General features: G+C 52.5%; 1 protein-coding gene across 8 annotated transcripts in view; it reads left to right on the forward strand.

Annotated features, from left to right (window-relative positions):
- Nucleotides 1–27,471, forward strand: part of JADE2 (jade family PHD finger 2) — a 51,419-nt gene that overhangs the window by 1,582 nt on the left and 22,366 nt on the right. For 2 of the 8 annotated variants that reach the window (XM_012727918.1, XM_012727919.1), the window contains exons 2-6: nucleotides 4,156–4,340; nucleotides 9,178–9,235; nucleotides 11,205–11,293; nucleotides 21,691–21,848; nucleotides 26,903–27,057. In XM_012727918.1, coding sequence (XP_012583372.1) covers nucleotides 9,178–9,235; nucleotides 11,205–11,293; nucleotides 21,691–21,848; nucleotides 26,903–27,057 — 460 coding nt within the window. In that variant the 5' untranslated portion in view covers nucleotides 4,156–4,340. Of the gene's footprint in view, nucleotides 1–82; nucleotides 414–586; nucleotides 702–1,089; nucleotides 1,178–4,155; nucleotides 4,341–9,177; nucleotides 9,236–11,204; nucleotides 11,294–21,690; nucleotides 21,849–26,902; nucleotides 27,058–27,471 lie in introns of those variants that run through there. The other 6 variants (XM_012727915.1, XM_012727916.1, XM_012727917.1 and 3 more) reach the window with 6 other exon arrangements.

Here is a 27,471-nt window from a genome sequence, read left to right on the forward strand (position 1 = left end):
TCCTCCACATAGGACCCCTACCTAGCGGTGACTATAAAGAGATCACAAGGAAGTCTTGGTTTAAAAAGAAACAGAAACATACACAGGGGGGTTGGTGAATGGTGCCGACCGCGGCCATCGCAGTTGGAGGCTATTTTTTGGGGGGGTGAGTAGCGTCCATGGAGTTACTTTGCGCTCACTCCTAGCCGCACGGGCTTGGGTCCGACCGGTTAACCGTCCCCGGCAGGGGTGCGGGGCTGGGAAAACCGTGGGCCCAGCCGCCTCCCTCGCCGCGACCCCGGATGGATGCGCGCCCCCCGCCCGCCCGCGTCGGCCCCAGGAGCTCCGGGTTTCGGGAGCATCCTTCCCGCGCCCGCCCCCACCACGGCGCGTAGCCGAGGGCAGCGCCCCTCGAAAGGGCACAGCGGAGCAAGGTAAGATCCAGCCTCCGGCCATGGGCCCTGTGCATCTCCTCGGCGCTATTTTGTGTTTTTGCAACAGATCTGCCAGCGCTCCTCGCTTCCTCGCTCTCTCTCCCTCTCTCGCTCGCTCGCTCCCTCTCTCTCCTGCTGGCTGCCTGTTCTAGGAAGCCAGCGCGCGGGGGGTGGGGGGGGAGATGCACAGCACAGGGGAGAGAGATTGCGCATGTTGGTCAGTCGTGTTTTAAAGAGTACATTGCGGGGAGGCTGAGAGGGGCGCATGCAACAACAACTTTTGGAAGGGTGAGCTTGGCGACCTTTTTTATTAATGACTGCGGCAAAGCGCCCCTGGGCCGGCAAGGGGGCGCGGGCGGGCGGGCGGGGGCGCGCCGTGGCTGCAACTTGCCCCGCGGGCTCTGGCTGGGCGGAGGGGCTGCGGCGGGAGACCTGTGCCGAGGGGAGGTCGCGCGGCTGGGGGCGGGGGCTTGGAGGACCGGAGCTATCTGCCCTCCTGTCGCCCTGAGTTTCATTTTGTTGATACGCAGCACGTCCGGGCGCCGAACCGGGCTGAGCCGGTGCACATGACCCCGCGCTGGGCTCACGTGCAGCCGGTCCGGTCCCAGACACCTTCCGGGGGCCACCGCCTCCGCCCTGTCGCCCCCTCTTCGGGCTGGCTGCACGCGGGCGCTGCACGCGGGGGCAGCATGCTCAGCACCCGGGAGCGGAGGCTCTGCACAATTTAAACAGTTTTTTGGAGGGGCGGGGGACACCCTTTCCAGGTGAGTATGGAGGGTGAGCAGTTCCGGCGCGGGGGTCGAGCGGGTTGGGGTCGGAGACAGCCCCCCCTCTGGGGGCTGCGCGGGAGTCCGGCGGGGGAAAAAAGCTGGGAGAGTGGAAATGTACCGGCGGCGGCCGGAGCGGCGGGTGCGCGCCCGCGGGGCGACGGCAGGGGGCGTGGCCCTTGTTTACCTTCTCCCAACTCTGTCGGTTCGCGTCCCGCTCCAGGGACGGTTCCGCAGTCCCCAGCCCTCCGCCTCCGCCCCTGCGCTCTGGGTGGTAGCGGGAATACGTGTGCTAGTGGCGGGCCTCGCCTGGAACGTACACACCTGACCCCCAAATGAGTGACATTGCAGCCCCCGCCCCCACCAAACATCGCTGCAGTCCCTTTGCCGGATCCCCAGCCCCGCCCCGCCCCCGGCAGCGGCATCTTCCCGGCCTCACCTCCTCCCTCCCTCTCTCTTTCCCTCCTCCCCACCCACTCGCCTGCGCCTGCGGAGCGGCTCCTGCCCGCCTCCTCCCCGCTGGGTGCAGACTTGTGGCTCCCTCCGGTCCCTTCCCGCCTATCACCGGGCCTTGAGACACTTCTCCAGGCCAAAGGATGAGAGCGGTCAGCTTGGTGATTCGTAGCTGTTACATCGGGAGATGGGGATGCCTGCTAGACAGGCAGGAAGGGTTCAGTCTACCTCCCAGAAGCCCAGGACACCCCCCCCTCCCCACCACCACACACCTCCTTGTTCCCCACTACGCGCAACTGCCCACCCTCCAACGGACTTGGCTGCCCACACCCACCTCACCTAAACCCCTCCCCCGTCCCGGGCGACCAGTCCCCCTCCCGGCGCCGCCTCCGGCCCGGCCCGCCTCTTGCCCTTCCTTCGCCTGGGCCAGAGCCCCCCGCAGCCACCTCCGGCTCCTCCTCCCGGCTCCCGCGGTTGGAATCACGCCGGCGCGCCTCCTTCCTGCGGTCCCGCGGACTGCCTCCAGGGGCAGGCTGGAGGCGCGCGCGCGCCACCCTCAGCCCAATTCCCTTGGCTACTGCTGCGGGCCCGGCACTTTTTTTTTTTTTAACCGCCTTGCTCAGGGGTCTTGTGCCCGGTTGTGGGGGTGGGCTGGAAGTGCCGCCTCTCGCTTTGCGGGTGCCAAGGTTACGCTGCAGACGGTGATCCAGGTCTCTGCATATTTTCAAACCTTGCCCCCGAGCTTACAACCCTCCTCCCCCTTGTCTACTGCGAGATACTGAGACAAAGTTACATCGGGGCTGAATTTAAAGGGGTTATCAGAAGGCATCACATTTGCTCTCAGACCGGAGCCAAAGGGGATAGGGCGAGGCTGAGCTGGCACAACTGACCTGCTGCTTTGCTCTTATTGGAAGAGGGAGGAACCCCCAGCTTTGAGTCCAGACAAATTGTCAGGACTTCCCCTTCAAGTTTTTGTTTGCAAACTGAGTCCTGGCCCTGGTGGTGGTAGGACAGCCTGGCCCCTCCTCCCAGGGTGGCATTAACGCCCTCCCTTCACTGGTAAAATTCCCAGTAGGACATTTGGCAAAAAGGCAGGGCAGGGAGCTGCCAACCCTGCCTGGCCCTGTTTCCTGGGTTCCCAGGGTGCTGGCTTCTCCCCTACCCTAACTTCCTCTCTCACCTCAGGGCCCCAAGTTGAACACACCATCCCTCCTGTCCCAGCTTCCTCAGGCTGGTTGGGACTTGCAGTGCGATCTAACAAGCAGAGGAGGAAAATAACAACAGAATAACTGTAAGGGGAAGGAATGAGTAATAAAGCAGACAGGGGCAGGGAGGAGGGCTTTCATGTTTAAGAGATGCTATTTGCTTTTTAGGTCACAGGCTGCAAAAACAGGCTTTGATCCGAAGTGGGCGAATAATTTATTGAGAAAGTTTGCATGGTAGGGGAAAAAAGGGATGTTTGTTTGATCTGGAGCCCTCTCAGTTGTCCCAAGTGCTGTTGGCTGTTGTTTAGAGTGGAAAAGCATTTGGTTCCACAGCAAATGCCTCACAGAGGGAAGTCCTCGCCTCAGGCAGCAGGACTTGCTGTAAATGTTGGTTTGAAACTGTTTGGCCAGGGGTCTCCCCAGCACTTTTAGAGATGGAGTGTTTAAGGATAGAGTTATTTGGGCTTAGGATGCAGCACATGTTTCCAGATCATTTCCCATCCAACATGCTTTTCCTTTTCCTAAATTGCCTGACTACATGGCTAGTAACATTGATCCAAAAGGCTGTCAGAAAGCCCCTCTTAGCTTCCATTGGTAGGTGAGGTGGGAGTGCTGGTTCCCATCTCCCAGTGTACTCCAGCTTTGAAGTTAAACCTTGGACACTGACTTAGCACCCTCGGTTTGGGCAGGGGGAGCACGAGGGATCTGGTTAAGTGGTGTTCCAGTTAACAGCAAGTGCTTCTTAAGGATCTAGACCCAGGTGACAGACTTCCAGACAAAATTCTTCATAATGCCTCTAGCTGACTCTTAGGGAGGGGCCTTTTCCTCTTGTAGGCTCTCTGAGGAGATACCAGTTTAGATTTCTTAGGAAGAGGATCTCTGCCCACCCCCACCCCCCAACACTGGCCCTTTCCTCCACATAGGACCCCTACCTAGCGGTGACTAAAAGCTTAGGAACCCAGGTGGGTCTTCAGCCCATACAAATCTGGAGCACTCCACCCACACCTTGGAATTGAAAGCCTGTGCTGTCGCCCACTGGGGACGGGTGTACTGTTAGAAGTCATACAGTCTAGGTGGATGGGGACTGTGCAGTTACTAGCTGTGACAATCTCTCTGTGCCTCAGTTTCTTCATCTACAGATGGGGCTAACAGTTCCAACTTCATGGTGGGTATACGGATTAGTGATCTATTGCAGAAAGAACACTGAGCCCAAAGCTAGACATGGGTAAACCCTTGAGTAGCTTTAGTGTTCTCTTACTGTCAGTCACTTGGAGCGGGTCCAAATGCTGCTTTGACCTTTCATCTCTCCCCCTTTAGGCTAGGCCAAAGAGCCAGCTCCCTTCTCTGAAGAAGGGATCAGAAGGACCCGGCAGCTGCCGATGGGCAGCCATCTGTGGGAACAAGCGGACTGAGCTTTGCCCTCTCTGAGGTGGAGAATAGGGTGAGAAGGTGCTGAAGGACAAAGTAGACAAAGCCCCTTTCAGACTCCCAGGATCCCCTTGGTATGTCCCCAGATCTGGGTCTGGCGGGTGGGTGTGGGAAGCATGTTCTAGGGGAGCTGGGCACCCCCTGGGACACTTGGAATTGCAAGTGGGTGGTGGCGGGTGTTGAGCGCTCGGGCTCCCCTATGCTTGGAGAAGCAAGTTGGAGGATCTGTGTGTACAAAATCATTTCTGTAACGGCAATTACTGTCCCTGAGAAGGCATTAAAGTTAATGAGAGATAGGAAAGAGTAGGGCTCTGACCCCCGTTTAAAGCAGTTTAAGAGTGTGCAGCTCTTGTTTTCTGAATGTCTGGCCTTGCCGACACAAGGAGGCTCTGAGGACAGGTTTTCCAGCCGAAATATCATTAAATTGTATTAGCATCTTATTACACACACGCCTTAGTGGTCTGCCTCAGACAGGGAGAGTTTTTGTTTCTCTTTGAAAGATTGTGTCTGGAATTGTAAATTGCCTGCTTGAAAGCCTTTTTCCCCCCTTTTTAAGGAGGAAGACGAAATCCTGCTGTGTGTGGTGGCGGGCAGGACAGGCCTGGTGGCCCCCAGAGAGAAGAGGCCAGAGGCCAGGTTGGGGTGTTTTAACTGCCCATGGAAGCGCTGCAGTCGCAGGCCTGAAAGGCCCACTGTTCCTGGGGTCAGCTGGAAGGGCGTTAATGGAGGCCCGGGGTGTTTATTTGAGTTTATTTGCGGAGAGGTCTTTAAAGGGGGCTGGCTTTGGGCATTGGTGTTTCAAGTCCAGGCCTGAGGCCCCCACTAAAACCAATGGCTAGTGCTGCCAAGAAAACATCTGCCACCAAATTGCTGCCCTATTACTGAGTTGACATTGATCATTAGCCAGGAGCCCGACCAAATAAAGTCTCCTGGAAAAATGTGTGAGGTTAAGATGGGGAAGGCAGGCTGTGAAAACAGGGTAAAATCTTGTGCTGGGGTGTTTGTTCCTGCAAGCTGCAGGCAGGCAGGCAGGCCAGCTGGGCTGTGTGGTCCCCACACTTCAGGAGGTGCAGAGTGGAGAGGACAAGAGCACACTCAGCACCTGGCATATGTTGAGCCCCCAATTCTGTGCAGGGTGTGCACTATGAGGGGGCACTGGGTCTCCAGTGGGGATCCAGATAGACGTACACCTTTCTGTCACGGAGCATATATTCCCTGAGGAAAAGGGCATTCAACAAGTACATCAGCAGACCCAAACTGGAATACATGCTCTGGAACTATAGCTTATCTGTACATAAGCTGCCCAGTCTAGCCTCTGTGGCATTTAAGCCCAAGCCCGGAGGATGGGAAGTCAGAAACGCATAGGTTGCATAGAACACTACACAGAGCACGGGCTGTGCCGGGGTTCTGAAGCATGGAATATTTGGCTTGTTTGAGGAAGTGAAAGGAGACTGGTATGACTGGGAAGTGGTGGGGCAGAGCATGGTGGTGGAAATGAACTCGTTGAGGTGGCAGGGGCCAGATCATGTTGAGTCTTGTGGTCAGAAGCCTGAGTTTTGTCCTTTGATCTGCAGGAAGCCTTTGAAAGATTTAACGAAGGGGCATGATGTGATCTGATGTGTACTTTTTTAGTAACATTCTGGCTGCTGTGGGGTTCGGGATTTGGAGGGAGCAATAGTGGAAGTTGATTTATGAATGAGGGGTCCAGGCAAGAGACAAATGTGATTTGGACTAGTGTGGTAGCAGCAGAGATGGGGATAAGTGGGAGGATTCACGGTGTGTTCTGAGGAGAGAGCCCAAAGGGCTGGCCCAGGCTGCTGCTCTACTGAAGAGCCCCAAGGACACCCACACCCCTGCAGGAGGGCTCCCATGGTCCATGCAGCGAGTCTCCATGCTGAGGATGGGGTAGGGGTACAGATGGACTGGTGGGTACAGAAAGAGACCCTTGCTTTTTGTTACTTGCCCCCGTGGGTGGAATTTCAAGAGCACTCTCTGTCCCCAAAAGCAAGTGCCGGGTGACTCTGAAGTATTCTCCCAAGTTGATCTGGATTTGTCAGAGATGTGAAGAACCAGGGGGGAGGGAAAATAAGAGTCTAGATCAAATCTCAGCACCCTTAACCCTACCTGCATCTGCAGCCTGGAACTTTAGCTTTGGTGAAGGAGCTCTCCTGACACCCTTGCTGGGTTGGAGAGGGGGGCTCACGGGGTAGAAGGTTGTCCACAGGGAAACCCAGGGCCTATTTGGGACTTTGCTAGCCCTTGGCAGTGGTGGCTTACCCTGGGCAGGAAAGCTTTTGGAACTGACTTGGTTCAAAGCAAAAGAAGCTCACTCCAAACAGTGACTTCTCTCTGAAGCTTGGTTATTACTCTAATTAAACCACCACAAAATCTGCTCCCTTAATAACAACCTGCCCACGAGAGCCCTGGGTGTTTTACGGAGGGCAGGTTGGACGGGGATCTAGGGATGGATGGTACAGACTGTTACTAACTTGTCACTTCTTGGTCCCTGGGCAGCAGAGAATAGCGTTGAGAGGTCGTGGAGGTACTCGGCAATCACAGAGGCCTATTATTGGGGTCCTTCTTTAGACTACAGGGTCAGTAGCCCCCTCTGAATGGGCGCTGGTAGGTAGACTGTCCAGCTGGCCTGAGACTGCCATAGTATTAATGACTGGCACCTATCTGGAGAGCCAACCACTGTGCGGAGGACTTTACGCTGCTCTCATTTCTTCTCACCAGCTGGTTCTGGCCCGTAGATGTGTTTAGTTTGGCCCTCTCAAAGTGTTTTTAGAATTCTGAGTCATTTGCCAACATTTTAAGTTCAGGAGATTTATGTACAAATCCAAATCCAGTTTGCGCCCTCTGGGAGGTGTGCGTTCCCCAAGGTCCGGGGGGCATTTGAACCCACCCTCCTGAATCCTGGTCTTATGCTCTGGAAGACCCTGGCTTGGAGGTGCCCTCTGGGGTAGAAATTAAAAGCAATAGAATTCTGGTACAGGATTGCAGGAGAAAAAGGCAGGGCGGGAGGTGTTTTTATAACCCTTTCCCCACGACTCATAGTCCACTTGTTAGTGCCTGGAGGGCAAGATGTAGGCTAGACTCAGGGTCTGTCTGCCTACGTGTGACCTTTGCCACACATAGACCCTGGAGGACAGTGAGGAGGCAGTGAAGCCTTTCGCCCCTTTCAGTTGCAGACCTGAGCCACTGGGTTGCTTGCATTCGACTGCACAGAGTCAGGGAAATCTAAAGGTCAAGAGGGAGGTCTCCAGAATCAGAATTCTTAGCAGCACTGTGATCTGGGGAAAGTCACTTAACCTAAGCGCTAGTGAGATTCCTATGATCTGGGACCTGTGTCCCTGCTCTGTTCCCTCCACCTCCCCCCACCCTCTGCTGAGGTGAGTGCTTAGCCGCTTCAGCCATCACTGTCCCTGCCTCCCTGACATGGGTGTTGCTGGCACCACCAGCTTTCCCTCAGCAACTCTGCACCCTCTGGAGACCACTTGGTCTGTATCTGTCCCGTGTTATCCTGATCCTATATGGGGGTGGGGGGGACGGGATCTGGGGTGGAGAGACACTCCTAACTGAGATCAGCCCAAGAAAGAGGGTCTTTCTGATCAGCTCAGAGGTCTGGGTAGTCACATCCCCATCTTACAAAGCTAATACTCCCTAGTCTCAATAAAATGAGGGGAACCCCAGGGTTGACTGAACAGACTGGGGGTAGCGAAAGGGTCTCAGGCAGGGGTGGAGATCTCAGATGGGGGTGGAGAGCCTGTTAGCCTGTAGCTGGGCTGGGCGAGGCTTTCTTCCAGCTCATACTGGTTCCCTGTCCGGAACGCTGGCCAAGAGGCACTCCAGGTTGCAGAAACATGGTGATGAGCATTTTAGACCTCGAGCTCCCAGTCTCTTTCATGTTAGGATTCAGCCGCTGACCAGCTGTGAGACCAAGGGCAGGTTAACAAGCCACTGGGTTGGCCCTCCCTCCAAGAGGGGACCAGAGTGGCCTTTGCCACCCTGAACTCTGCAGGATTTTAGGAAACAATGGCTAGAAAGCACTTCTAACTGGCAGGAACTGACTGGGCACAAAGGCAGCTCAGTTGGGGTCGGGGTCCAGACAGACTGTGTGGATTCAAATCCCAGTACAGCCAGTTACTAGCAGGATGAGACTCTGAGCTTCCCCAGTAAGTGTGTAGCTCACAACTCCCTGGATTCTTATAATCTTGTGATAGCTGAGATAGTGTGGAGGGAAGAATGAGCTCAAGGTGGGAGAGCTGCCCTTCTTAGCTTGAAGCTGAAAACTGCAGTCCAGATAAACGTGGTTTGTGCTTTTGTCTGGAGAAGGACATGACTCGGAGCAGTGTGCAACCCAGCCCAGGACCAGTGACCCTGGACCTGGTGTGTCTCAGGGACCCAGCTTGGAGCTTTGCTACCCCTACCCAGTTTCCACTCCTCTCTGGCCACCACGTGAGCTCAGTGCTATCTGGGCCGACCCGTCCCTGAGCTCAGATAGCATGATCCCCGTGGAAAAATCCATGTGGTTTCCTTTCTAAGCTCCCATCCTCAACAGTGGGCAGAGCAACAGTCACAACTTGGAGATGGGAGTTGATTCTCTAGTGGGCCTGAGACTTTAGAGGAAACTGGGGCTAAGGAGGTCGCTGTGCATTGTGGTGTGCTGAGTCCCTGGCCCTCCTTGATGTAGCCTTTGGCCAGAGTCCTTCGCCAGTGGTGGGAGGTGCAGCCTCCCATGGGAGGGTGGAGAGACAGGGTGAGGCTGACTAAGAAGGTTAGGGTAGGGCCATGTTTCGTGTTTCTGCTGTAGCAGACTGCACGTGGGGGGGTAGTTTACCAGGCGGTTTTCTGAGAGCGAGCATTTCCCATGCTACCCGAGAGTATAATGGGGCCTGCCTTTTTTTGCAGATGGAAGAGAAGAGGCGAAAATATTCCATCAGCAGCGACAACTCTGACACCACTGACAGTAAGGACTTCCATTTGGGGCTTCTCCAGGGAAAGCATCTGAGTGATGATCAGGTTGTAGGCCCAGATGGGGGAAAGCCATCCTGGAGTCTCAGTGTTGAGGGGAGCCCAAACCCCCACATCACCAAGGGCTCCAGGGTCTGCCAGGCCACTTCACTTATTGCCCCTCTAGGTCTCAGACCAAGGGTGTTTGCTCTTTGCTCCCAGCTGCTAGGAACACATCCCTCACTAGCCTGGCCCTCCTGTTGAGTCAGGGCCCTATTGGAGGTCTTCAACAACAGATTGGAAGCCTGTTGTTCTTTATTATAATTACCTGATAACTATTTCCCAGCAGTAAGCTCCTTGATAAGAGGTCCTGTTTTGCTTGCTGCCTCATTCTAGCCACGTGTGGTACACAGTAGGTGCCCATTAAATGTTTGCTGAAGAAATTAATGAGATCTGGCCTTCGTGCTCTTGATAATAGGAGCCTTAAAGGTAGACTGGGGTGGGAGAGGGAACCAGCAAGGGGACGATGGGGCTCAAGATGCAGCTTCTGAAACTTGGGGATGAGAAGGGAGGTTTGTGGAAATAGAGCTTCTCTCTGGTTCTGGAAGGCAGCTCTTTGAGATGTCCCAGGAAACTGGGTCGCAAGAGCTGGTGGGAGTGAGGAGTTCTGTGCGCTCTGCTCCGTGCAGGAGAGACATGCTGCCAGGAGGCTCCCACCCAGCAGTGTGCCTGCTGGAGGCCCAGACAGAGGCTGTGCTGCTGTGCGGGAGGTGGGGCCTGGAGCCCTGCAACTCTACACCTCCCTTTGCTCACATAAGTGGAGAGCAGCTGAGATTAGGGAGTGCTCCAAGGAGCTCGACAATCCCCAGAGTTCCACAGCCACCCAGTGACCTGAAGACAGAGGCACTGGAACTCCAGTCAGGGCCCAGCCCCTGTGCTTCCTCCAGGTCTTGCTCACTGTCTGTCCTCTGGGGTCTACTTGCTCAGCTTGGCTCCAGTGTCTAACCTGGCCAGCCCTTCCTCCCTGTGGCAGGAGATCACAGCATCCGGCCGCCTGTGGCTGCAACCACGCTGCCTGTGGCCTGGCTCGGTAGAGCCAAAAAGAACCGCATCCTCTGCTTCTAGGTTTACTGCCGGCAGAGCGCCTTGAGGGCCAGGCTCCCACAAAGGGTGTCTGGGCAGCAGGGCCCTGTTGCTGCAACAGAGGTGGGCCACGCTGAAGCGACTCCCTTCCAACCAGCTCCCCCAGCACACCCACTCCTGACTGCTGCTTCTTTGACCCCTAGGGATGGAGACTACCACCTTGTAGTCCAGCCAAGGGCCTTCCACCCTAATACTAATAGGTTCTGTTCATAGAAAACGCTGTTAGCCAGGGGCCATGCCAATATTTTGCAGGCACGATATTGTTTCATTCTCTCAACTGCCTTTTGAAGACAGTTTGTCTCTTGTCCCCATTTAATAGAAGAGCTGACTGAGGCTCAGAAAGACAAGTCATTTGCCCAGATGATAAGTTAGTGAATGGCTGAGCCAGGGCTGAAGGCTGAGTCTACTTTACAGCAACTCTCTCTCCTCATGGCCCTGTCTGCCTTTGTGTACTCACTGGGCTTGAGCCCAGCTGTGTAACCTGGGACACAGGTGGAGAGTGGCTCCGGAAGGCTTGCTTGAGCCCACCTTCACCAAGGAGCAGGTAAACACTCAGAGAGGGCAAGGGACTTGTCTGGGGTTGCACTACCAGCTAATTCTGAGCCCTGCCTAGCCAGCTGCCTTTTCTTCCACAAGCCCTGTCTGCTTGGTGAGAGAGGAGATGTCACAGCCATTTATCCACAGAGAGGCCTGGAGCAGGGACTGTCTACCAGGTGTGCACAGAGGTTTATGCATCCTGAACACTCAAGCCAGGACTTTTCTTACAGGCCTCCTATCCTTAGAGGTGGGTGGCCTGTGTTCCTGGCCTTGGAGGGACTCTTAATGGACTGGTTTCCCCGCAGGTCACGCGACATCTGCGTCAAGATGCTCCAAACTGCCCAGCAGCACCAAGTCGGGCTGGCCCCGGCAGAACGAAAAGAAGCCCTCCGAGGTGGGTAGTGACAAGTATCTTGGTGAAAAAGAAGGTGGGAATGTGGAGGCTGCAGGAGCAGACCCCTGGGCTTGAGACCCCGCTGCAGATGTTTGGGGAAGAGCGTTTGTGGCCAAGAGCACCGTCCCTGCAAAAGGACATATGGCCGAGTGCAATGAATGGAAGGGCTGGCGTGCCAGTTCTCATAACTTTGTATGTTGTAAAGATATTCCTGTGGGTCTGCCCAGAGAAGTGGCCTTTCAAGGTTCATAAGCTGGGTCTTCACAACGTCTGACCTTCCCACCGGCTGCTGTAAGGGGAAGGGTATGCAATGGGCAAGAGTGGAAGCCTGGAGGATTCTTTCCCTCTTGTCCAAGATGGTGGTGGCTTAGAGCTAGGTGACAGCAGTGGAGTAAGATGAGGAAGATTTGGGACCTTTAGGTGAGGGAGCCAGGTGTGACAGGGTTTGCCATGGTGTGGAGAGGGATGGAGTCCTTGGAGACCTCCAGTTAAGCCATTTGCTTCTTGTGTGCCCACTTCACATGCATCTGCAATTTAAACCATCCTTTCTTTGTCCTGGGACTTTTCTCACCACGGGAGAGGTGTTGGCGGCCTTGGGGCTGTGAAGAAGAGCACTGGGGGCTGGGTAAATAGGACAATGGGATCGAGCTTCCTGCAGCCACTGAAAAATCACTTCCTCGGTCTCTGCTCTCCCTTCACCACTGCACAGGGCGCAGAAGAGGCTGCAGGAGCATTGAGTGCTCAAGAATCTGGTTCTTAAAACCTTGATTTTGTAGTCTGTTTAGTGACCAGGTGACTGGGCTAGACATAATACCTTTTTCATTTTTAAAACTAGCCAACAGTTGCAGGTTTTGTGGGCAGAGCCTTAGGCATGGGCAGGGGGAGGCTATCTTCCTGCTTAACCTCACCCCTCCTCTCTGGCCCTGTAGTCGGGAGCCAGCTCCTCAGGAGTCCTTCCGCAGATTCTTGCATTTGAAAAAGGACTGTGCCTCAGCCTCTGGGGCTGGCCTACCCCACCCCAGGACTCTTCTTTTGGGAGGGCAGAACCTTTGAGGCTGAGGCCTGCGATTTCCCCACCCCCACACTCTGGTATTCTCCCCTGACCCCACAAGCCCAGGAATGCTGATGACTCCAGGAAGGAATATCTCCTGGAATGTTGTGAGGACTGGGACAAAAGCTGGGGGTGGGAGGATGCTCTTAGCGTCCTACCAGACCAGCCCTGCCAGTGAGTGGGTGGGGTGTGCTCTTGTGCTCTGGAAAGTGGGAAAACCAGTGTGCTTGGACTACTGGGACCATACCCATCCCCCCCCATTCCTGCGTCCCCATGCCCCACCCCCACTTGAGTCCTGCGGTGGTGTCCTAGTTGTTAAGTTTGAGTTGGTAAAATGGTAGCCCCCTTTCTGGTCCAGAGAGGCAGTCCTACTCATTTTACAGCTTGGAACCTACCTCTGAGAATCCTACATCTCCCCAGCTTTTAGTGGCTATTCAGGTTGGAGAACTTCTGGGGAGTCCTAGGGACTAGCTCTTTCCCCTGAATCCCTTGCCCCCCTCCCTCCAAACACCTGTGGCAGGAAAGAGAAGATGGAAGGGAGGAGGGGCCACCTGGGCAGAGATGCCAGGGGCTGACCTGCCATCTATACTCAGGATCTGTGGCTGGGAGGAAACAGGTGTCTCTGAAGGCTGAGGGGAGAGAGTGATTTGCATGGGGCAGAAAATTCCCCCGGCTCTTGGGTTTTCCAGCACAGAGCCTTTGAACCTTTCCCCACCTAAAAATAGAGTCAAGCCACTCTACAGGTGGCAGTGGCTACAGCCCACCTGGCCATGCTGGATTTCCAGCCCAAGGGCCTCTGAGGCCTGACAGGAGAGACACCTGCCTCAAGTCCAGGCCCCTGGAGGACTGAAGAGGAAGTCTTCCCCGCCTTGAACTGTGGCCAAAGACAAGCTTTTCCTCCCGCAGTAGGCTGGAGAGCAGCCTGCGAGGTTTCCCTCATCCCCTAAGTGAGGCTGCTGAGCCATAACAGGCATAAATTCCAAATTATCGTGAGGCAGGGAGGAAACCATCAATGAAAGCTTCCGGATTATTTGGCTCATGAGAAAGCAGAGATGAAAGTGAGGATTTGGCAGCAGATAGGTTTGCAAGAAATCTCCTTCATTTTTCTGGGAAGGGCTGGTCAGGAAGACCTGTATAGTCTCCTAGGCCTGGGGACCAAGGGTTTTGGAGATGTGGGAGCCGCACCTGCCCAGGCCCTCCCCACCCCCCAGCAAGAAACCTGTATGGTGGTTGTCTCTTGCTGCCCCAGGTAGGCTGGCTGTCTGCATTCCCAGGGGAAGTGCTTGCTCTTGACATATGTTTCAGGAACCCTCTCCTTGATGACCGTAGAGCCAGGCAACCTATGGTTCACTTCACGCCTCATGTCTTAATGTGAATAATGTTGACATGGAGGATTGGAGGACCAGGAGTATTTAGCAAAGGATTGTCACATAGTGAACCCAACAATGACAAGGATGAAATGGGGTTTAGGTGGCACTGGGAGCCTTCCCATGTGATGTCCTCAGGTTCCACTTTTCACAGTGTTCCCCGAGGATGTTAAGTCAGGCAGCACCCTGGACACCAGAATGTGGTGCTGAGAGTGGGAAAAAGTACTTCGGTTAGGAGTCAGGACCCTGGACAGGGCCGAGGCCTGGACACCCAGCTTCCCTTCTGGCCATTCCCCAGTGAATGGCTGTCCTCAGCTAGAGTGAAAGGGGGAGTGCAGGGCTCAGGACTGGGAACTGATGGGGTGGACCTTGGAATTCCTGGAAAACTAGGTTAGGATTTTTGAAGGAAGTTCACCAAGTCTGACATAGGCCCAAGGATCCCCTGTAGCAGTGGGAGGAAAGGGGGCTGAGCCAAAAGATACAAGCTCCTGCCTTCCTCTGCTCTGCCCGCCTGCTGGTTCCCAACAAAGCTGAGATCTGCGGCTTGGAGCTTAGGGAGCCAGGCAAGGCCTGAAGGGGAGGGGAAAGGACCAGCCTAGTCTGGGAAGGTGGTATTAGTATATAAACCTGGCTAGGGCCTGGGTTTCTTCTGATCTGATTTGTCACACTAAATGGCATAACCATTATTGGTGCTTAACCCTTGGTAGGATATATCTCTGAGAGTCTCATGGGGACCAAAGTCTGGAGATGAGTTTTGTAAATACTGATACCAGAATCCCATTCCCCTTCATCCCCAGGAATTCTTCCTTAAGTGGTCTGGAATGGGGCTGGAGGAGCCTGCACTTACTAAAAGTCCTCCTGCTGGGAGCCAGGGTTAAAGCTGTACCTTCATTTTCTAAGAAAGGAGTTCCTGCTTTGATCTTCCCCAGAAGACCCTGAGGTTGAAGAAGGGAGGGTAGTATTTTTCAAACTTGCTCACTGGTTTAGAGGCAAGAATGTGGATAGGACTCAAGTTCCCACCACCACAGGTGCAGGGGACTGACTCTTCTCCCAAACCCTTGGCCTAGTAGGGGTGGGAAGGGCAGTTCAAGGAGAGACCTGAGGACAGCCATGTGGTTTGGAGGCTACTGTTTGAGGTTGTGTCTTCCTCAGACCTAGGGCAGAGAGGCAGGTGGGAGGACCGGCTGGCCATGATCCCAGGTGAGTGAAGGCAAAGCAGTCCTTCTCAGATGGAAGCCCGCCCCTGGCAGGCTGTCTTTAGGTGGGGAAAGCTGTATTTTTAAGAAGTTAGAATCCCCTGAAGTCAGCGAGGCGCTGAAGCGCTCCTGATACTGCTCCTGATACTGCTCACTCTGAGCAAGCACACTGCAGCACCTGCAGAGCCTGTGCGCCTGCCTGGGGCCCAGAAAACGTGAGCCGTGTCCCTGGGGAGCTTGTCTCACTGTTAGCAGGATGCAGGTGCTACACAGGAAAGGGCCCGTTGTAGGAACTGCTCCGAGCTTTGCCACTTGTGAACTCTGTGACCTTGGCAAGAGACTGTTCCTCTTTGAACTGCAGGCCTTGTGTGGAGACCTGACCCACACCCTAGTAGACACAACTGTTCTCTCCTCGGGCCTTTTGAGCCTGGGTGGCAGGGAAGTTCCTAGGGGTGAAGCCATCCTAGGATGGAAGCCTGAAGAGTCCCACTATAGTGGAGTAAGGGGGGAGCTGGGACCCAACTGTTTGCTTTTTTGTTTTAATTTTTTTCTTATATTGTAGTCCTGGATCAAATTGTTAACTCCTTTGTGGGTCCTGGTGACTAAGTCATGTGCTTCTAGATGAGGGAGTAGGATCTATGCATTTGGGGATTGGACCTGGGTAAAGAGATTAATCTCTGTCCACTGGGGTGTTCCCCACACCCTGTGTCCCCTGAAAGTCCCTATACTAGGATGCCTTCCCCTAGAAAAGGCAGCGAGAGATTATCAGTTTGACCCATTACTTTTTAAAATGGAAATCTCCTTCCCTGGGTGAAGGTGGTGTGGTCAGATTGTGTAGGTTCAGAATCATGGGTAAATAAGAGGCCTTCCTGGAGGAACAGTGGTGGTATCCAGATTAAAATAACATACATTATATAAAAACTGTGATAGCATATGTTGGGGTGAAATGCAAAATGCCCACAAACTTGAGAGAAAAAACGGGAGAATGCCAAAAAAAGGTTTTGTGCTTGCCTCTGTGGGTTCGAGCCATGTTTCTAGCCAACAAGGCCCCTGCTCCCCATTGAGGCAGGCAGGTGGTGAGGGGGAGCCCTTCCTCTGGGCTGGATGCCTGCTTTCTGGAGACTCACATCGCCTTCCTCTGGGGTAGGGGGCAGAATCCACTTCTAGTGTAGTCGGAACATTGCTGCTCCTGCCAGCTGGAAAGGCCTCTGGGACTTGTCTTGCAAAAGAAATATGTGTAATAAATTCTCTTTAAGAGCAGGAAGTGCTGTTATCCTTGTGAAAGTCTGCAATCGAGATGTTGGGAGGATGAGAGCGTGTGTGTTTTAAGTGTCTAACCAACTTAGCCCAGAGGTAGCTTGAACAGGGATGGGCAGAGGTGCCTACAGGCTCAGAGCCCTTCTGGTGTTCTGCCCCCAAGTTGAAGTGTCTGAGTTTGTTCGTCACCGAGTTTGTTCATTATTAGTTTCCAACTCAGGAGAGACGTTTTTTAAAAGAAGAAATAGCTGGCTGGGTAATGTAACAGTGCAGCCCTCAAGCAAGGGTGACCTCTCTGGTCTTGGTCTCCATGTCAAATGAGGGGAATAGGAGTTAGGTAAGTTAGCATTTAGCACAGCACCTGGTGTGCCAGAGCAAGGCAGTGACTTCTCACTACTAACTATTGTTCCTAATAAGATGAAGTGCTCAGAAATAAACTGATTTAGAATTAAGTAGTCGTAGTAGTTTCAAGTGCCTCCCTGGGGAGCAGGGGGAGGAGGTCACTCTTACCTTTGCACTGGCACTGCTGATGTGGACACAGGGCAGGGACTGGCAGTCCTAGCTGAAGCCATTTTCACTGGTTTTGGGACAGTGACCAAACCTGGCCCCTGAGGTTCACTGGAAGAAACTTTGAACCAGACCCTGCCCTTGCTCTCCCTGCCAGGTTGGGACAGCAGGTTTCTTCTGGGCAGGACAGGAGATATCCAGCATTGATTGTATTTCAGACAGATCTTGGGGCTCATTCATTCATTCACTAACTTATTCCACAAGCATTTTTTTAAAAGATGTATTTATGCATACAGAAACTGGGGTACAGGCTAGAGGTATGGGGGATAGGGCTGAGAGGACTCACCAGAGACAGTGTGGAGCAGAACAGGCAGAATGACTGAAATACACTGCTGAGGGAGCAGCCGGCGAGACAGGAGAGGTCTGTGGCACCATGTGGTCACCTCCCTGGCCGGCCATCGAATTTGTGCTGCAGTGGCTGTGGAGAGCTTCACAGTGCTGCACTCATTAACCCCTTGCACCACCAGGGAGGTCCTCCACAAGCATTTCTCGAACATCAGCAGTTTCCCAGGAACTATGCCACAAAGAGACACAAAGATAAACAGGTGACAGGCAGTCAGTCTCTGCTTCTCGTCAGCTTGGTTATTAGAGGATTACTAGAAGGATTAATAATTTGTTTATTGATTAAAACTGTTTAAGCAAATAATTACACAAATGATCAACTTTTGAAACTGTGATAAGAGTTTGTAGCCTTTTCTTAACTGAAGAAAAGTAACTGAACTTCCTCTTTGTACTGTTTGGCCTAAAACACATAATGCTATGGTATTTCACCCTTGAGAAAAGGGAACAGAGGCCAAGGTCCCGGATGAAATGTTCAAATAACATTCACAAATCACGTGATCAGATAGAGAGCCTCTTAGGATGGTACTTAGTGAATTTGCCTGTGTCATTGTCTTTATTTGCATTTGGAGATTATGTCAGACTTAAATGTTTCTGGCCAAGCCTGTTTTTAGTTCTTAGGGAAGTGGGTGCAGGAAACTTGGTGTTTCACTGGCTGTGGGCTCAGTGTTGGGGAAAAGGAGCTGGAGCAGCCGTGTGCACTGCCCCTCCACCTGGCACAGCAGAGGCTTCAGCTCTGTCCAGAGTTGCGTTGGCTCCTCTTGTGCTCAGATAGCTTATTAAATTAGAATTTTAGACCTTTAAACATTCTTCATACTGTTTGAAGAAGCCACAGTTAACATCTCCCAAGCAATTCAGCAGAACTAGGTTGCTAGGCAGCAGACCTTTAAAGACAATTTGTCAATTTCTGCCAAAGGAGAGAAAAATAGTAAACATTCACATTCTTGGAAAATTGCTTGTTTTCCAGTTTCGAACTTTCTTGCCATAGCAAGCCCTTCAGTTCATCAGTGTCCATTTTATTCCTTATTTAGTTTTCATAAATAATTCAGAAGCGTTTTAGCAGAATAATCGAGCTCTTTTTCAAGCCTAACCTCTGGCAATTCAAAACAAAAGGATATTTGGGTTACAATCAGCTTGCCATATTTGTGAGCAGGTTTTATATAAGTGTACAGAGAATCCCTTGGAAGGTACACCATACCCAGCTGTAGCCTTGGGCAGCAGTCCAGAAAGGGTGGAAGTCCACGGAAGATGTTGAGTCATTCAGCCTGTGTTGGCACCTAGCATGTGCCAGGCTTGTGTGCATGGTTGGCTCCATACCTGTGGCCTGGCCAGACTTCACTGAGCTTACCTTCTAATGAGGGGCACCCTGTAGGGAACCAGGAGGTGGTAGTCTGAGAGAGTTCAGAGGAAGCGTACAACCGAACTAAGATCAGGGGAGGCTTCCAGAGCAGCTGTGGGCTGACCCGAGACCTTACAGGTGAAGGGTTCCACTTTGGCAAAGGAGAAGAGTAAACCAACAGAGTCCTGCCTGGGCGAAAGTGCCCAGAAGACTGCAAGTCCATTTCTGACCACGGGTCTGGTATGTCCTTGAGCTAGCTACTCAGCCTCAGAGTGGCAGGAAGATGGTGGAAAGCTACTTGGAGGTGTTGGAACTTGCATAGGCCAATGTCTGATTTGTATATTCCAGTTCTATTTTTTTAGATTTATTTATGCATGAAAGAGATGGAGTGTAGGCCAGAGTTGGAGGAGGGAGGTGAGAGCATTCACCAGAGTGGGAAGCAAAACAAGTAGATCTACTGGAATCCACTGCTGAGGGGAGCAGTAGCTGAGACAGGGAAGGTCTGCTATGCCACGTGGGTCAGCTCCCTGGCCGAGGATGGAACTCGTGCTGCAGTGTCTGTAGGTTGCTTCATAGTGCTGAGATTTAACCCATTACGCCACCAGGGAGGCCCCTGCATATTCCAGCTCTTGCAGAAGACACCTAATTTCAGGTTGATTCAGGGCATTGGCAGTGAACACTTGACCTAAAGGGACGGTGAGGGCTGTGGCAAAACGCTGGCTGGCTCTGGGGTTCTCTTGGCCTGGGCTCCTTTGTCGCTTCTAACACATAGACTCTCAAGTAGGTTTTTTAAGTAACCTAACTCCCAGGTTTCTCATGAGTAAAGTAAGGGTGATGGTAGCATCTGCTCTAGCACTATGGAGTTAGCCTAGAGACTAATAATAAATTCAAGACAGACCTTAGGCTGGTACTGGGCCCAATACCAGTGCTCTTTAAATGCTACTGCCTGAAAGGGCCACTGGTGTCTAGTATGAGTGACTCAGGATGAAACTTGGAACTCTCTTGGAACCAGACTCTTCCTGACTCTCCTTGACCCAGTCGAGAGTCACTTGAGTTTGTAGTGTTATGCCTGTGCTTGGTGAGGGCCATCTCTCCCCAGCTCGTCTCTGCCTCCAGCTTGGGCAACACTCTGGTCCTTTGGGTTTGGGGGCCTACAGAATTGGGTGTTGCTCTGTTCAAGTTCCCTCTGCTGAGGGGTTTCTGCTTCGGGTACATCCAGTAGGTTTCTTCCCCTGTTAACGGGGGCTCAGAAACACTGCCAAGGAGACAGCTGGCAGCCTCAGATTGATCAGAGTATTCCCCAGAGACCCTTTCATTCATTCACTTGCTCGTTGTCTCAGCCACTATTAAGTTCCATCTATGTGCCAATTCAATATGCCAGGCACTAAAAATGAAACAGGGTAGGACAGGTGTGCTGGGGTCGTGGCAAGAAAACAAGCAACCTCGGTAAATCAGTTCCTTTTGCAGAGTGTAAGGGCTGGGCAGCGAGGCAAAGGATCATAGGGAGGGAAGTGGTTCTGTTGGGCTGTTGCTGGTCCCCAAGTCAAGGGTGACTGGGATAAGAATCCCAAGGGTGACGTTTGAATTGCAGCCCAGGCTGGGGAACAAGAGGCTTCAAGCTCATCCCTACCTCCTTGAAGGGGCATACCAGGACCCTAAGCTCTTGAGAAGTTCATTTCCTGGGTGAGATGACAGGCTGATTTAGGTCTGTGGGCCCTTTGGCATCAAAGCAACAGAGCTTCAGATCTCATGCCACTTGGCTGCTGGGGGTGGGCGAATTCAGGGCTGTCTGAGGCCCCTGTGGGCTCAATTTCACCCCTGCCAGGTCCTGTAGTCAGGCCCAGAGGGAGATGATCTTGCTAATGTCGGTAGAGGCGTCTGCTGGGAAAGGCCCCAGCCAGTAGACGGGGCTACTGAAGGCCACCATGAAAGCACCCAGCGCACGAGTTTCTGTTCTCCCATTAGCCAACTTTCTGCTTGCTAATAAGATATGCAAATGATCTGGGCTGTGAAATCTTCACCACATTCCATCTTCTGTTTAATTAGCATTTAATCGTAATCTCATTTTAATTTTTTTCACGCTGGCACCCTAATTAAATGTTAGGGTGTTAGTCTTAACAATTAAATTATATTGGCAAATAGAGTCTTCAAGAAACTTGACCTTTTTCAAGCCAGAACCATCTCTAGCTAGATACAGACATTAATTAGATTTCTGCAAGATGCCGCCTGCAGCCCCTTTAGTGCTTGTGTTCCAGTTGTTTTCTTGTGGTTGTGGCCCTAGACTCAAATGAAGCACACACAGCTAGTGAGTTCGGTCCCCAACAGGCTGAGGTTACCACTGAATAATTTTACCAAGCGTCTGAAAGCCAGCGGGTGTTTTTTCCAGAAAGGGGTTGGTTTGGAGTTTGGGCTGGTGCCTGGAACACTCCTTGAAGTGGTTTCTCTTGACACAGCAATGTGAATTCTCCTTTAACTTGTGATTCTCATGTGATGATCCAAGGGAAGTTGGTACCTACGCAGGTCACACAGTGTCTGGAGCTGCCACCAGCTCTCACAGCTGCCCTTTGGAGGAGGCCATGGGAAGGTCAGCAACTGGGGTGGGAGCGGCATCGCTGATGCCCCTGGCATGGTCAGGGGGCGGCAGACCCATCAGGAAGGGCAGTTTCCCCTTCAGTGATCAGGTGTCAGGACCAGCTCAGAAGGACTTGGGTGGACTCGAGAAGGAAGCAGCCCCGTCCTCCTCGGACGCCTCCCAGGGGGGCCCGGTCTGCCTGTTCTTGATAGACCCTGACCATGGGGAGCTTTTTTCTGGGCTGTCCCAATCTTTAGCTCTTTGGGTTATAACCTGGCTTTTCATTTTCCTGGAGTTGGAGCCCTGCACTCTCATAGCTCCACTTGTGTGTGGTTGCAAATACCAACTTCATCTTAAACCTTCAACAGGAATTCCCTGAACATTCACTAATGACAGTACTGCATTCATGGAGCCTCCCTGCCATCTGCTTTTCTCCCTCTTTTTGCCTTTCTTGGCAAGTGTTTCCTCTTCCCTCTTAGATCCACTCCCATCCATCCCTCACTCTATCCTGTAACAAATCGAATACATGTGAATTCAGTTTGGCCTGTTTTTAGAACACCTACTGCGTGTAACTAGGTTTAGAGGCACCACCTCATTGTTCTTATGCTTGTAGAAGTCATTCAAGTCACATTTACCTTTATTTCCCTTGGCCTGTGGGCCAGACTACCCTGAGGTCATCTGAATCCACTTTCTCTCTTGCTTCTGACAGGTTTTCCGGACAGACTTGATCACAGCCATGAAGATCCCAGACTCATACCAGCTCAGCCCGGATGACTACTACATCCTGGCAGATCCATGGCGACAGGAGTGGGAAAAAGGTGTGCAGGTGCCGGCAGGGGCCGAGGCCATTCCGGAGCCTGTGGTGAGGTGAGCTGGGGGCCCATAGGCCAGGAGGAAGAGGAAGCTAGGATTGGGTAAGGGACCGACTAGTCTAGGGTTTTTTTCTAACCTGTCTCTAGTTTGCCTTTGATTCTTTTGTCCCGTAAGCCTTTGCCATGTCCTAGAAATATTGGCAGTTTATCTTTCAGGGTGGGGACTTGGAACCAGAAACAATCTCCCTGGGCTTCCATTTTCTATTCTGTGAACTGGGAATGGTAACAATGACCCCGACCGCCCATGGTGGTGGTGGAAATGAGGCAGGCGGACGATGTGTGGCAGGTACGGGGCATGGAGCCGGGAACTTAAAAGCACTCAGTGAAAACTGGATTAGTTTGATATCAGTCTAAAGCTGGTCCCCCAGCTAATCTTGTCAGCAAAATCTCTGGATGCTCGACTAGTCCTTAGCACAGGGATAAGCCCCTGGCTTCTTAAACCTTTTTCAAGGAGTTTTTAGTGGGAGAGAGCCGAGTGCCTGGCATGTAACAGATGCTCTGGAACCAACTGTGGTGACCAGCCTCTGAATCAGTTCCCTGTTAGGTAGGGTTGAATCTTTTCTGGTCTCTGTAGCTTTCTGTTCTTAGGGGACAGAAAGACCCCGAGGTGCTTTTGTCAGGAGGTGGCGTCATGGCCATGGGCCTACCTTCCAGATCCAGAGGTCAGCCAAGTGCTTTCTGTACTCTGGGAAGCCCTCCAAGCCATGGCTTGGGCACTAGGGCCTGCTGTCCGGGCTGGTCAGTTTGCGTTCCTGGCAGTAAATCCCTGGCCTTGGCAGCTCCTTAACTCTTTGGTCCATTTTGACCATGCATGGGGCAAAGGTCAACGTAGTGCCCTCCCTCAATGCTGGCACTGATGACTTCTGGCAACCATACCTTTGACTGGGCCCACTTGATTCCAGACCTGCCCTGGGTGTAGGGTTAGAGAGACAAGGCTGACAAGAAGTCCCACTCAGGGGCTTGGGGAGAATTGCATGCTGGGCATGCTTTGCCTCCTGAGGGCTAAGTGCCTACTGACCATTGTCTGGGGCACTCCAAGAATCAGGGAAGCTCCAGGCCTCTCTGGAAGGGAGGATGTGCAGTGTCAGGACAAAATTTATTCTTGACATCTGTCATTGTGGGTCACACTCTAGCCCATTTCATTCCTCATATCTGCAGCCTAAACAACTGTCACTGACCTTTTGGGCCCTGTTTCCAGTTCTTGACATGTTGAGAAGGGCCTAGCAATATAGGGCTAATACCCGATGCTGTGGCAGTGAGGATTCAGTGAAAACTCAGACAAGTCCAGGGTGACCAGGAGAGAGGGGTGGGCCACGGACTGGGCAGAGAAAGGGACGTCCCACTATGTTTGACCCAGCAGTCTGTTTGCTCCCCTTGATGTCAGTGTCAGATAGTTCTGGAAACATCTGCTATACTGAATAATTGCAGATGCCTCCACACCAGTAGCTTGGCCTCAGTCGGCCTGCCCGGTGCTTTATCTGCCGGCATCACGCACGTGTTCAGACAGCCCTGGCGGCACTGAGCGCATTCCTGGCCTACACGCGGCTGCTGCAGCTAACAGAAGCCAGGCACTGCTGGCCGGTCCATGCTCTGGCGGGGTGGACCCGAGGCCGAGAGGGCTGCTCTGGGGGAGAGATCTGTCCCTTCTTCCCATCTCCCTGCATCCTTGTTCCTCCCTCTCACTGGTTGCCTCTGCCACGGCTGTCCAGCACAGCAAGAATTGTTACAGGAACTGAGAACTTTCTGTGCCGAGCCCGTACTCATCTTCTCTCATATCAGTTCTCTAAAGTACATGTTACTATCCCCATTTTATAGATGAGGAAGTTGGGAAGTTCTGGGGAATTCCCTGCATGATTGCCAGGCCCTGGTGAGCTGGGCCAGGAAATCACAGACCTTGAAAACAAGCCCTGGGCTGCCCCTGTGAGGCCCATAGTCTTGTGCCCAGATGAAGCATGCTGGTGCTGACTGGCCTCCCCCAATTGCTACCCTAACTCCTTCCTTCCTCCTTGCCTGATCCTCACGATCCAAAACTTCTCTTGGTAATGAGAACCTTTCTTGCCCTAGATCACTAAAATTGAATGCAGGTCTGTGCTGCTCTCTTGAAGTGGTGGAAAGATTCAGCCCAGGCAAAACCAGCCTCAGGAATTCAGTCTGATCTTCAGTGCTAGGGTCCCTTCCTTGTCCCCAGATACTCAGTCTTGATCTAGGGTGAAGTGGGTCTATATACCTGGTAGAAAAGCTTCCTTCATAGCCAAAGAGAGAACAAGTCCAAGGTAAAAGTGAGAGCCCCATGAAGCACAGGAAATACCTCTTCTGGTGTTTCCCTTTGACCCTGGCTTCTCGGAATAAGAAACATGACCTTGGCCCCAAGTGGTCTGGCCAGGTGAAAGCTGACTGAATGCACAATTGCAGGTAGTGGTCCTTCAGATGGGAGTTACTGAAACCCCCGACTAACCATACGCTTAGGGCATAAAGTGGAGTAGTAGACAACGGTATTGTCTGCTTATTTGTTTATTAAAGATTTATTTATTAATTTATTAATAATATAATAGTTTGTTTTTACATCATTTTGTGCATTTTTTCCATCTCAGTTGTAATCCCCTTGGGCTTCCCATCAAGATTTATTTATTTTTGCATACAAAAATTGGAGTTTAGGCCATAGGTGCAGGGAGTGAGAGAATTCACCAGAGACAGAGTGGGGAGCAGAACAGGCAAAGTGACTGAAATCTACTACTGAGGGGAGCAGCGGGTGAGACGAGAGATCTACTGTACCATGTGGGTCGGCCAGTGATCGGGAATCAAACTCATGCTGCAGTGGCTGCTGCAGATAGCTTCATAAGTGCTGCCACTGAACTCCTTGCCTCACCTGGGGGCCTGTATTTATTTACTTTAATTTAAACACAAGACTGATGAGAAACGACAGAGTTTTGTAGGACTTTGAGAATATTAGTATTGTTTGTAATGAGAAAAACTTCCGGGGGGCTGTCATCTAAGGCCTTTCTTCCTCACAGCTTTGTGTGCAGGGAGAGGTGGCACCAAGTGCTGTCCCACTTCCCACCCCTGGGCTTCTCTCCTGGCATGGGCTAGAGCTCACTCTGCCTCTCTGTTTCCATCCTTCCTGTGCCTCTCGCTGACACCCAGAGCACTTCCTCTCCACAGCTGGGCCGTGTCTCTGTGCCACCCGGGGCCCTGTGCTTCCCTCCTCCGTCTGCGCTGAGTCACAGCCCCTGGCAGCTCTGCCTCCGACCCCAGGAGGCCTCCTGGACAAGTGAGGGGCCTCTCAGCCCTGGCAAGACTGGCCAGATGGAGGCCAGGCTCCATAACAATAACCATGGCAACCAGTGGGGGGTGGGGAGAGCTGGCATTTTAAACTGGCATCAGGACCTGAGGGGCAGTACACAGCTGAGCAGAGGGGAAACTGTGCCCTCCTAAGGCAAAATGCCCTCGTAGTCTGTTTGAGAAGGAGTGAGGCAATCCCAGAAGTCTTACCAGATACAGAGGGCCGTGCTGTGTGCTCGGCACTGTTCTAGGAGCTTTATATGCATCTGTCCCTTTAATCCTCACACCAGTGGGAGAAGGTGGGTACATTTATTGTGCCCCGCTTTTTGGATGATCTTACTAGGACACAGAGAAGTTAAGTGGCTGCCCTGGAGTCTCATATTAAATGGTGAAGTGGGGCTTTGAGTCCACGCTGAGGCCAGGGCCCTTCCAAACTCCCTTAGGGACAGGCCTGGCCTGAGTCTGGGACTCTAGGAGCGCCTGTTTGCAGGCAGGTGGAGGGGCCATGTAGGGAGAGACTCCTGCTCAGGTAACACAGTGTCTGGGGGAAGGCCAAATTGTGAGGGAACACTGTGTGCCCTGAGGCGGTAGACTAGGCTACGTGGCCTCTGAGGCTGAGGCAGCTGGTGCAAAGGGCGGTGTGTGTGTGGGGGTAGTGTTCAGCAAATGCAGGCAGTAGTGTGTCTTGCGTCCCAGTTCCCAGTGGATATATGGGCATGGACCTTTCCCCACACCAGTAATCCGTTCTCTGATAGCAGCAAGGTATCTGAGTATTCAGCTCATTTCGGACCCTCTAACTGGAGGCTCCACCTGTGCTTGAGACACTAGCTCAAGCCCTGGCAAGCCTGTGCTCTGGCAGCTGCTGTGGATCTGAGGTCCCCGAGTGCCCCTCCTCAAACTTCAGGTGCCCCTAGCTATAAATCAGAGTTATCCAGAATGCCCTCCCTGAGGTCAAATAATTTGATAAAACAGTACACAGAACTCAGGAAACCCCTTTACTCACTCGATCACTGATTTATTACAAACGCAAAGAATAGGAATGAGCAGCTAGATGGAAGTGATGAATAGAGCCACATGCGGACAGGTGCGGAGCCCCCATATCCTCTCCGGGAGCAGCATTCAAAACCCTAAGCCCCTTCTCTTGGTGGGTTCTTATGGGGGCTCTGTTACCTAGTTATGGCTGATGAAATCATTGGCCTTTGGCAACTGAGTGCCACATACTCCCTCTATGGAAATGGGTCTAGGAGGGAAAGTCCCACCCTTTATTCTTGTTGGTTTCACTGACAACCATCTCCTTGACACTCCTCCCTACTCCCCTCAAACACCACCCCCCCCATCTTAGGTGTTTTCCAAAAGTTACCTTCATTAACATAGACCGTGAAGAAGAACAACACATCATTTACACTTTCATGGCTCTGCAGTTTACTCAGAAACTGAGAACCTGAGATCAGATATTACAAAAGATGCTCCCATGTTCTAATGGCTCAGGAAATTCCAAGGCCTTTGGGGGGAGCTGTGAGACAAGAACTGGATGAAGACCAAATATGTATGACAAATGTATTCTTGTCACTGGGATAACCAAATAACATGTGTATAGACCCATATGTACACACACATATATATGCACACACACATATGTCTTGAAATCACATTATCAAAGAGGGGACAGTCCTGGGCCTGAATAGGCCAACTCACTGGAAGTCCGTGGACACAGTGAGGATGCCAGGCTGAGGGCTACTCCACTCAGGATGTTCCCTCTTGATTTCCTAGGATCCTCCCACCACTAGAAGGACCCCAGACATCCCCTAGCGGCTATGAACTTGGCGAGGGCTCCCAGCCTGATTGGCCAGGGGGCAGCCGCTATGACCTGGATGAGATTGATGCCTACTGGCTGGAGCTCATCAACTCGGAGCTGAAGGAAATGGGTAAGTGACCTGCCAAGTTGGATGGGATGGGCAGCCCAGCATCTGAACCCCAGGGTCCTCACCCTCAGCAGGGCAGTGGCCGCAAATGGGCTTTGGCATGGTTCTGGGGACAAGTCCCCTGTTATGTTATTGATCAGAGAAGTTATTTAGTGCCACTGTGTATTGGTTTCTCTAGCTGTCCTATGAGGGTAATAGTAGCACATAATTTATAGTTCTTGGGAATACTGCGATTAAGTGTGAATGTTCGTATGTAAAGTAAGCGAGCACACAAATGAGTCTGGTGACAAACTGGGCTAGGGTCAATGTGTGGGGCCCCTAGCTGGAACCCACTGACACATCCTAGGAAGCATCTATTCCCCTGAGGTTCTCCCCATGCTCAGTACAAGCAACAGATTCCCTGTGAAGCCAGCCACA

The sequence above is a fragment of the Condylura cristata genome, unplaced genomic scaffold (genome assembly GCF_000260355.1).
Source record: "Condylura cristata isolate star-nosed mole 26May11 unplaced genomic scaffold, ConCri1.0 scaffold00021, whole genome shotgun sequence".
NCBI lineage: Eukaryota > Metazoa > Chordata > Mammalia > Eulipotyphla > Talpidae > Condylura > Condylura cristata.